General features: G+C 48.9%; 1 protein-coding gene across 2 annotated transcripts; it reads right to left on the bottom strand.

Annotated features, from left to right (window-relative positions):
- Positions 1–136: 136 nt before the first annotated feature.
- Positions 137–10,928, bottom strand: LOC136661658 (membrane-spanning 4-domains subfamily A member 4A-like). Of its 2 annotated transcripts, none has more exons than XM_066639024.1 (7): positions 10,847–10,928; positions 8,932–9,224; positions 7,056–7,172; positions 6,314–6,370; positions 4,578–4,751; positions 2,524–2,643; positions 137–732 (listed from the first exon to the last, which is right to left on the bottom strand). In XM_066639024.1, the coding sequence occupies exons 2-7, from the start codon at positions 9,070–9,072 to the stop codon at positions 658–660; spliced, it is 684 nt and encodes a 227-aa protein (XP_066495121.1). In that variant the 5' UTR covers positions 9,073–9,224; positions 10,847–10,928; the 3' UTR covers positions 137–657. The 2 variants fall into 2 exon arrangements, with proteins under 2 accessions (XP_066495121.1, XP_066495120.1); XM_066639023.1 differs by having other exon boundaries at positions 10,840–10,898.
- Positions 10,929–11,244: the final 316 nt, after the last annotated feature.

Consider the following 11,244-nt stretch of genomic DNA (forward strand, 5'->3'; position numbering starts at 1 on the left):
GTTGTGTGGTGGTCCACACAACCACAGAGCAGTGATGCTCTGGCACTCCACCAGCACTACTCCAGTGCACCGGCGCTAGGGCCCACAAACTCCACCAGACTGGGCCCTTAACCAATGACAACTCAGAGATCGCATGTTTTTGCTCAGATTTTGAGCCAACTGAATTCTTTATTTTTAAAAGCCTGCATACCACCTTTACTTTTTCATGACCTAAGATGGCTTACAGTAAAAATTAAACCGTATACAATGCTAATAACAGCCACCATCATCAAAATAGACAACGACAAACAGAATCCAGCAGCAATAAAACAATAGCACAACAAAGCTTCAGAGAGCTCACAGAGTCCCAAAAACCTGTTTTGAAAAGTAGATCTTGGAAATGGACAAAGTGGAAGCTTGCCTGGCCTCCAGAAGGAAGGCTTTCCGAAGGATTGGGGCCACCACTAAGAAGGCCTTGTTTCTCATGGCTGGCCATCACCTTTCAAAGAGGGCAGTCACTCAAAACATGAATGGTATGATGACCTGAACATTCTAGGGAACATTCTAGGGAACAGAGGGGTGTGTGTGTGTTTGTGTTACATATAGAAAAGGCAGTCTTTCAAGTAAGAGATGTCAGTCTTGAAAGCAGGATGGGAAGGTGCAGCAGTTCAAGGGTTCTCAGAGTCCTTGCACGCCACTGGGGGGGCTAACAGCATTGCCCGGAGGTGCTGTGCTCTGGTAAATCACGACAACCTGGAGGAAGAGCAACACTGGTGAATAAGGTCACATCAGCCTACAGATACTCCCCTGGTCAGTTGGTGAGCCACAGTGCAAGGTCTACCAACTCAGGGTCAAAACAACATGTTACAAGAAGCAGGCAATTAATTAGCACTTCTGTGCACAAGACACTAATTGGCATGCTTATTCCTGTAAGATTTTTAATTTTTAAAAACTGTTGTTATGCGAGGTTTTAAGAACCTGGGAATCATCTTTGACCGTAAAAATAAATAAAAAATAAAAGAAATAATAATGGCAATAACAGCAGCTCTGTGCTTGGGGAGGGGTTGTTGCAAAAAGGAGCCGGGGGAGGGGATGATCCTTCTTTGCCTCTAGGATGGGAGGTTGTTAAACTCTCTACCCCTGTTCTATGGTGTCTGTCTGTTTGTCTCACATACACACAGTTCACCACCCCATAGATAACATAAACTCCCTGTTGCATTATTGATGAACCTTCATAAGTGGCAGAAACAACCCAGTCTGGGTTTTTGATCACTCTCTGGTTGCGGATCAAGCAATGCCCTAGAGAAAATGGGGCAAATTCTCAACTACTTGCACCCAGGAGTACTTGTACCCACTGACCTCAATTACACCAGTGGCCTACCACATCTGCAAAATGGGGTGCAGTGACCCTTATGCAAAGCAAAACAGCTGCTTTGAGAACCACCAGCAGGGATGCTAATTTCCATAAGTGGAAAACGTTGGAGGATTTTGGATGCAAGACCCGAGATCTCTGCATTTCCAATAAGAGTTGGCCGTGTATAAAATGTATACGAATAGGCCCAGGCTTGTGGGTAAGTGGGGAGGATTTCATTCTGCAATGGGAGATTGGGGGTGGCGATGCTCCAGATCTTCTGGACACTAAGTTTGAATCTAGATATTAAATGCCATGTTAATTATAACTGCCTTCTTAAGAGACAGGAGAATAAGCCCAGCTCTCTACAGAATCCCCACATCTTCTGCAATAACTGCACTCACAAGAATATAAGCCCCACTGGATCAGGCCACAGGCCCATCTAGTCCAGCTTCCTGTATCTCACAGCGGCCCACCAAATGCCCCAGGGAGCACACCAGATAACAAAAGACCTGCAAGGCTTTCTGGGAATTGTAGTTAAGAACATAAGAACAGCCCCACTGGATCAGGCCAAAGGCCCATCTAGTCCAGCTTCCTGTATCTCACAGTGGCCCACCAAATGCCTCGGGGAGCATAAAGGACAAGAGTGCTCTCCCTCGCTTTTGGACACAGGACAACATAATGATGCTCTCCCTTGCATCTGGCATTCTGGGGTAGCCTACTTCCCAAACCAGGAAGTTACACATACCCATGGTAGCTTGTAATCTGTGATGGACTCACCCTCCAGAAATTTGCCCGATCCCGTTTTAACCCGTTTTTGCCCAGCCCACAGTTGTACACATTTGGTCCCTGTCATGTATATGCAACATTGGGCAGAAATCTCGTCCAGATGCCATCACCACATCCTTTAGCAAGGAGTTCCACAGACCAATCACGCTAGGTAAAGAAATATTTTCTTATGTCTGTCCTAACTCACCCAACACTCAGTTTTAGTGGATGTCCCCTGCTTCTGGTATTGTGTGAGAGGAAAAAGACCCCATTCACTCTGTCCACTCCCTGCATAATTTTGTATGTCTCAATCATGCCCCCCCTTCGGGTGTCGTTTTTCTAGACTGAAAAGCCCCCTATGGTGTAGCCTTTCCTCATATGGGAGGTGCCCCAGCCCAGTAACTCCTTGCCCTTACAGATATTACCGTTTCAACAAAGGTCTCCTGGCACAAAGCCTTGCACCCAAAGGCAGCCCCGGATATGCTGATGCAGAATTCCAGCATGCTGAACACCAGAAAGATGGCCATCATTCCTTTTTGTATGTGCTGTCAATGAAACAGAGATCCCGGCCGAAATGAATCACTTTTCGGTACCATATATATACACACACAATAATCTCTGGATGCCAGGGAAGGACAAGTTAAGCTACTTAGCATAGTTGCCACCTCCGGAACCCCAGGAAGGTTGAGTTTTCTTAAGCAGGGTAGGCTCAAGATCAGGTACTTGGGGCAGGGCACTGAATGCTGCCACCCCCTTGACTGGTAGTGTGGCACTGCTACCTGCGCTGAACCTCCTCTAGCTCCCTGTACTTGAGCAGGATGAAGGCGAAAGAGCAGAAGAAGAAATGTGGAGAGGAGGAGACCGCTGGCCTTGAGTGGTTTCAACATTCTAGCTCAGGAATGTCCAAACTTTTTGGCAGGAGGGCTACATCATCTCTCCGACACTGTGTTGGGGGCCGGGAAAAAGATAATTAATTCACTTTTAAAATTTGAATAAATTTACATAAATGAATATAATAGAGATGGAACTTATATGAATGAATGAAGGTCTCGCAATAGCTCAAGGCCTATAAAAGACCTTGTGCAAAGCAAGGCCAGTCTGTCCTTTGCTGCTGCCTGAAACATCAAGCAGCTGAGGGCGCCCATGGCCTACAGCTCATGGAAGAAGTCAAACAGTCACCCCTCATGCTGAGAGTAATCATGTTGGGCCAACACGGGCTCCAGCAGGTCTCTGGAGGGCCAGAGGGTCATTGGAGACTGGGACTCCCTGTGGGCCGGATTGCATATCCCTGAGGGCCACAAATAAGAACATAAGAACATAAGAACAGCCCCACTGGATCAGACCATAGGCCCATCTAGTCCAGCTTCCTGTATCTCACAGCGGCCCACCAAATGCCCCAGGGAGCACACCAGATAACAAGAGACCTCATCCTGGTGCCCTCCCTTGCATCTGGCATTCTGACATAACCCATTTCTAAAATCAGGAGGTTGCGCATACACATCATGGCTTGTACCCCATAATGGATTTTTCTTCCAGAAACTTGTCCAAACCCCTTTTAAAGGCGTTTAGACTAGACACCAGCACCACATCCTGTGGCAAAGAGTTCCACAGACCGACCACACACTGAGTAAAGAAATATTTTCTTTTGTCTGTCCTAACCCGCCCAACACTCAATTTTAGTGGATGTCCCCTGGTTCTGGTATTATGTGAGAGTGTAAAGAGCATCTCCCTATCCACTCTGTCCATCCCCTGCATAATTTTGTATGTCTCAATCATGTCCCCCCTCAGGCGTCTCTTTTCTAGGCTGAAGAGGCCCAAACGCCGTAGCCTTTCCTCATAAGGAAAGTGCCCCAGCCCCGTAATCATCTTAGTCGCTCTCTTTTGCACCTTTTCCATTTCTACTATGTCTTTTTTGAGATGCGGTGACCAGAACTGGACACAATACTCCAGGTGTGGCCTTACCATAGATTTGTACAACGGCATTATAATACTAGCCGTTTTGTTCTCAATACATTCTAAATGTATTTAGAACAATACATTTGTTCTAAAATGGCCCCCGGGCCGGGGTTTGGGCACCCCTGTTCTAGCCCACAACTCTCGTCTCCTCTCCTGTTCAGTTCCCCTCTTCCTGTCAAGCCCAGGGTGTGGAAGAAGAAACAGAGGCAGTGATCCATCATCAATCCAACAACCTGATGTGACTACTTCTGTTGGCCTCATGGATGGGCCGAACCTGCCCTTAAGAACACAGGGCTCAAGGAGAGCAGGTCTGCCAAGCTGTGTCAGTCCCAAGGCAGTGTTTTCATCCTGTTCCCCGGGTACTCTTAAGCACAGCCGTGATCTTGATCATGTGGACTTGCCCACGTGACACTACAAAGAGAGTGTTCTCCCTTCTGAGTCAGGCAGGGTCAAGATCCACCTGTTCCTCCTCCCATCCCAAAGGGTGCATAGCCCACTCTTCAGTGTCGGGACAGGCACTCACTTCAGGGATCACTTTGTGTTCATAACATTGTCGAAAGAATTGAACATCCACGTCGTCGCAGACACTTGTGCTATACCAAGAAAAGTCAAAGTATGGCAGTGAAATGGAGAGGATCAAAATCCCAAGACCAGCAGCGACGGCGCTCAGCACATTCATTCCCAGCATGCTCTTCACCTAGGAGGGGCAAACAATTGTTTTTAGGGATCTTGGGTCTATTGTCTATACATGCATGTCTACTGAGAAGTACATTATTTCAGTGAGACTTACAGCCAACCGTATCCCAGTCAGATGTGTCTCGGTATTGGACATTTGCATCCAGTTTCTTGCGTCCCAGACATTTGTGTCCCAATATATGTTCATTAATATCAGATGTACTTTTTAATTTTTTAAAAAAGGTAGGGGTAGAGCTGGGATAAAAATGACCCTAGAATGTTCAGGTCATCATACCATTCATGTTTTGAGTGACTGCCCTCTTTGAAAGGTGATGGCCAGCCATGAGAAGCAAGGCCTTCTTGGTGGTGGCCCCAATCCTTTGGAAAACCTTCCTTCTGGAGGCCAGGCAAGCTTCCACTTTGTCCATTTCCAAGTGAAAGATCTACTTTTCAACCTCACCTACATCACAGGGTTGTTGTGACGAAAAAAGGAGGGGAGCAGCCGTGTACTCTGAGCCCTGAGCTCTTTGGAGGAAGGGTATAAAAATGTCATAAATAAAATAAATAAATCTATAACATGGGGTTCGTTACCCAGTTATATTGGGGTGCAATTAACCAGGATACAAGAAAGAAAACCAGACACAAATGTCCAGGGGCGCCAATGACCGGGAAACAATAGCCCAGGACATAAATACTCTAGCACAGTGGTTTCCAAACTGTGGGTCAGCACCCACCAGTGGGTCACAAACCAATTTTTGTTGGGTTGCAAAGCTAACTGATAAGAAAAATGCATTGAGCCCCTATGGAAAGCTAAACTGAGCCACACCACACATGCATGTTTACTCACAAGTAGGCAAATGTGCCTTGGCTCTTATCAAAGGCCAGACAAAGGGGAATGCCAGGCCACCCTAATGATCCCGATTCTGACGAACGTGGAGCTCAACAAATGCATCAGAAACGTTTGTTGAGCTCCCCCCCCCCCCCCCACCAGAGTTAAGGATAAAAACAGAGGCTTGAGAGGTTGGGAAAGTGAAACCCTTTTTTTTAAGTCACGTGAAACTAGTTGGGTCCCAACAGAGCGTTGTTTTAAAAAGTGGGTCCCGGCGCTAAAAAGTTTGGGAACCATTGCTCTAACACCCTTATGGTCCAATCCCTTCTGTGAGAAGCACTGGTGGAAAGAGGGCTCCTGCAGTGCAACAACAGCTGCTTAGAGCATCAGAGACGGTCTAGCTCACCGTTCTTTTCTCTTCTACATTTCTTATTCCTCTTCATCTTCTTTTCTTTTTGGGAAGGAGTGGGGGGAGGAAGGGTGGCAAAGGGGACACCCCCTGCCAATCCGGTGTCAACTGCCTAAATCAGGCTCCTGAATGGGCCACCTCTGACATCTCAGCGAGATCAACACAACACACCACTTTGTCCCATCCCTGCTGCTACAAGATGCCCCTCAAGCACACACAAGCATAAGAGACAACCTCAGACCAGGAATTTTGGGAGTTGGTCTTAACTAACAAACAACAAAAGCCTGGGCTGCTTTGCTGTGGTTCATCTCACCTCCCCGCCAGCTCATGATCCCTGAAGACTTACGATTGGCTTCTTGGGGTTCCTGGCAGCTGCTACAGAAAGAGATCCCGAAAGTATGTACTGTAATAGATGGACAAGAAGGTCTGACAAAGGCAATGATTCAGGCTGCAATCCTAACCACACTTTCCTGAGAGTAAGCCCTATTGAACAAAACAGGATTTACTTCTGAGTAAACCTGGTTAGGATTGTGCCCTTTGACACCAAACCAAATCATGTCATTTAATGTCAGGAGTTGAATTGGCAGAGCGTTCACACGTGTTCAGAGTCAAGAATCATTCCGATGGGTACAGTAGAAACTTAAACTGACACTGTGATATTTTTCCCCTTACCCTGCCCCAGCCCTATGGGGCTGTTCCAAACAGCCAAACTCTGAATAGTGGAAGTCTGAGTAGCCCAGTGTAACACTGGATAGCCTGGGGGGGGTAGGATATGGCCGAAGAGGCCTCCGCTGATCCTGCACCCCTCCTGGGCCTGTCTCTCTCACCCCCATTCTGCCCTCCCCCTGCCCAGAAAAGCCCCCTCCCTGCCTCCAAAATGTCCTCCCATCACACTCTCCCTGCACCACTCGGCGGTGTATTTACCTCCACCAGCGGCCCCCAGGACGGGATGTGGTGCTGGTGAGCCAGCTTAGCCATCCCGCCGGCACAGCCAACTCCCAAGTAGGCTGGCACTCAAGGCTAGCAGAGCAGCGGCCGCGCCGGCGGGACAGTGGGTTTGGACTACACTCTCAGATACGTAGAATTACCGGGATTCCAGTCCAATAGGGTGCCTTCACCAAGATGTAAACAGCACTATGATCGTTCACCAGGTCTAGCACAAGTCCAAAAGTTATTCCCAGGATCCCTGTTAAGATCTGTGTGATCTGCAAAGACAGCATGAAATAGGGCATTAGCAGTACCACACATGCCAATTTAGGGTCACTTCGTGTATCATGTTTTCCGATGCAGAGATAATATTTGAGTAGAACACACACACACAGTGGTCTCCACTTCTGCCTTCACTCCCCCACCTGCCCTTGGTTCTGTCCCCTGTATCTTGTTGGCATCCTTCAGTCTCGGAAGACTATGGTGTCACGCTCTGAATGGTGGTTCTGGAACAGAGTGTCCTGTCCAGTGCGCGAAGCCTGGGTAAAGTAGGTATGGAGGATAGGCTGTTACCCATGCAGCAAATCCCCCCTCTCCACATCGCTGAAATGGTCCAATGGAAAGGCAGAGGCCAATACAGTTGGTTCCAGCGGCGTCGCAGGAATTGCCAGAACGTGACTGTGTTCGGTCATGAACTGCCTCAGGGACTCTGGCTCCGGATTTTGCCTCGAGGTTGACTCCTGAAGCCTTTCCCATAACTGGATGTAGCCACAAGGCAGTGGAGGTTTGGGATCAGAGTTTTCCTTCTCTCAGATGAGCTGCCTTCCTAGGCTGACGAGTCCCATCTACCCGGTGGCTGTTTAGTCGCCTCTTACGACAAGTACAGCCAAACTGAGGGCATATTCTTATCCCCAGCCCACAGGGATAAGAATGTCCCCTGTATAGGTGTCCCCTGTATACAGTATTCCAAAAGGAGCTTCAACATCGATTTCTATAGGGACAGTAACATATTAAAAGTCTTCTCAGTCTCCTTCCTATTGCCCCCTAGTATGGAATTTGCTTTCTTCACTGCTGCCGTACTCTGGGGTCGGCATTTTAATTGACGTTTTCCATTATGTGGGGTCATTTTCACCATGACTCCAAGATTTTTGTCTTATTTATTATAGGATTTTTGGGCTGGTCTGTGACCATAATAATCAATCAATCAATTATAGGATTTATATACCGCCTTTCTTGAAGACTTAGACTTAAGTCAGGTAGAGACAGGCAGCTGCAAAACAGGCCTCTGCCAGTTCTCAGGATGGTATCCATTTCTTGCCATTCCACATTCCTTCCTCTGTAGCCAGTGTCCCACCCTAGGTGAAATCCGAGTTTCACCTGCTGAGCTTTTTCAGGCAAGGCTCAACTTCCAGACCACACCTCTCTCTCCTGGTTTGTCACTCAGATCCCATCAGTGTACACAGAACAATAAGGACAAAAAAACAATTCTAGATCTGGACTTGGATCAGGATTTGGATCAGGGACTTCTTGGAAACCCCACAAACACTGCCTTGACTTCCATGATGGAAGATGTCACCTTGAGATCCATGGTGGGGGGAAAAAAAACAATGGGATAGAAATAACTAAAAATAATCTCTGTCCTGACTTTCAGAAACATGCCCAACATGTCTGATCTCATTCTGGAGCCTTGAGGTTCTCCAGAGTCACGCCCGCTGAAAACCACAACTCATCAGTGATTTTCAACCAGTGTGTTTCAGAACATTGGTGAGCCACGTATGAACTGCAGATGTGCTGAGGAAATTTGGGGGAGGGTAATTTATTAATAGGGCCTTTGGGGGTGTGAGCCCCTGCCGGTAGTATGGTGTGTCTTGTCTTGGCGATTGTCCACAAAACGGATGGTGCGCATTGCCAATGTTCATGCTTTGTTAGTGTGCTATGAGATGGAGAAGGTTGAAAATCGCTGCTCCAGATTTTGCAGAAGACCGGAAAAGAACAGATAGTCATTGGATGGCCACTGTGCAATCAAATGGTACTCACCCCCAGGGCCAGCGGTTCCCCCTTATAAAATTTGATCAGCGGAGATTCCCTGGAAGAGCGCATCCCACTGTTTGCAAAGAGCTGGGGTTGTTGAGTCACAATCTGAGTTGACAGTCCCACTCCAGAATTGTCTCGATCCATGGTGAACAGGGAGGGATTTGTGGGGTGCAATCTGAGTTGAAAGGACAGCTCCCAAGCCCCCAAAGAAAGTTGGGGAGGGGGCTTCTGTATGACAGCAAAACAGCCACGTAGTCAAGCAGAGGGGATAACATATATGAAGAGCGAATGGTAGGCTAAGGGAACACAAGAGACAAATAGGACATTTTAGAATGCACTGTATCTCCCCACACATTTTGTATTACAAGGTGACTGCTCTTTTCAACTCAGTGCTTTTAAGAGTCCATGTCTACGCATGTCTACTCAGAAGTAAGTTCCATTATGGTTAACGGGGTTCACTCCTGGGGAAACATGGCTAGAACTGCAGCCTAGAAGTATGCACCATTCTCCCAGTGTGGAAATGCTCCAGGAAACCCATACCTGGAGCCCCACTCCTTATTTCGGCTGCGTCAAATGCAGGGACAGCAAAAGCCACACCTGCTGAAGTTCAGCCTGCTCAGTGCCTATTAAAAGCAGGGCACTGGAGCAGCGACCTGGGAATCGGGTGAAAACCTTCAGGCAGCAATTTTCAACTAGTGAGCCGTGGGAGTTTGGGGGAGGGCCGTTCATTAGTCGGATCATTGGGGGGATATGAGCCCCTTGCCGGCAGCATGGGATGCCTTGCCAACTGCCCAAAAACTGATGGTGTGCCTTGACCATTTCAGCACCTTGTTGGTGTGCCATGGTATGAAGATGATTGCAAGTCATGGCCTTCAGTGCAAGGGTGGGGGACATTCGCCGCTGGGGTGTAGGTGTGTGTCCCTTAGATCAGTGGTTCTCACACACTGAGCACTGGGACCCACTTTTTAGAATGAGAATCTGTCAGGACCCACCGGAAGTGACGTCATGACCGGAAGCGGCATCATCAAGCAGGAAAATGTTTATCAATCCTAGGCTGCAATCCTACCCACGGCTAAGTCCCATTGACTATCAATGTTACAAGCATATACATGGTAGCCTGTTAAAAGTACAGGCCTGGAACATTTCCCCAAATGCAGTCACATCCCACGGGAGCATCAAGTCTAATCTATTAAAAAAAATAACATATTGAAATGAATGGGGACCCACCTGAAATTGGCTCACGACCCACCTAGTGGGTCCAGACCCACAGTTTGAGAAACACCGATGTAAGGAGGTGTAAAAAGGATCTTCTCCTGCCCCCCAAAGGACAATATCGGGCCATCCTGAGGCTTATTGGGATGGTCTCCTCAAGCAGCAGGTTGGCTGGGGCCACCCACCGCCTGCTCATCTCTGCCGCTGTTCTACCTGCTTCCACTCCCGGATTAGCCCTTAGATGTACCGCAGTGTACAATTCCCATCCACTAATTGCTGCACATCAAGGTACTGTTACAAAGCATAGCCGCAGGGGCCAAGAGAAAACGTTGGCAACCTAAGACGTTGGCAACCTAAGATGTTTGGGCGTTCCCTGGGAAACGGGGGGTGTGGTCTGAAGGATGGAGGGGCGGCCTTTTCTCCATCTCAGCCTCCAAGTGGCGATGCCCCACAGCGACCACCTCTTCCTCTGCAGTCTGGCAGCCCCTCCCCCCAGGAAAGAGAGGAGGGGGCGTTGCAGAATTTTCTCTGGCTGGCATCCAAGTTGGGTGGCGCAATCGGGGGCTGCTCTTTCCTCGGTGCCCAGCCAGCCTCCACCCCGGTGCTGATGCGCACCCCCCAGCCCTCCAAGCGCCCCCTCCCTGGAGCGCACGGGGCACATCCATCCATCCATCTCCCCCCCCCCCCCCACACACACACCGGTTACCTCCTGTAGATCGTGGGAGGAAGAGGAGGGCGATGATGAGGCTGCCTCCCTTTTGCAGAAGCGAGCTCCGCCCAGGCGCCCTGCTGGGTGGTCCATGGGGACGGCTCACTGCAGCAGAACCATCGCAGCAAGCCCGATCGCCGGCCAGCCCATCCCCCATGGCAGGGATGACCCAAGGCGGAAGGGAGCTGCTTTCCCCAGGGACTGTGGCTGAAGGCAGGCTGGAGAGGAGATGGTACCACGTCCCCCCTCTGGCTCCTCTTCTGATCTAGCCATGTTATCCTCCCTCTCCCCTCCCCCCCATATTGCAGATGGGGGAGAGTAAGGCTGCAATCCTAACCACACTTTCCTGAGAGTAAGCCCCATTGAACAAAATAGGACTTTCTTCTGAGTAGAGT

The sequence above is a fragment of the Tiliqua scincoides genome, chromosome 10, assembly GCF_035046505.1.
Source record: "Tiliqua scincoides isolate rTilSci1 chromosome 10, rTilSci1.hap2, whole genome shotgun sequence".
NCBI classification, from domain to species: Eukaryota; Metazoa; Chordata; class Lepidosauria; order Squamata; family Scincidae; genus Tiliqua; species Tiliqua scincoides.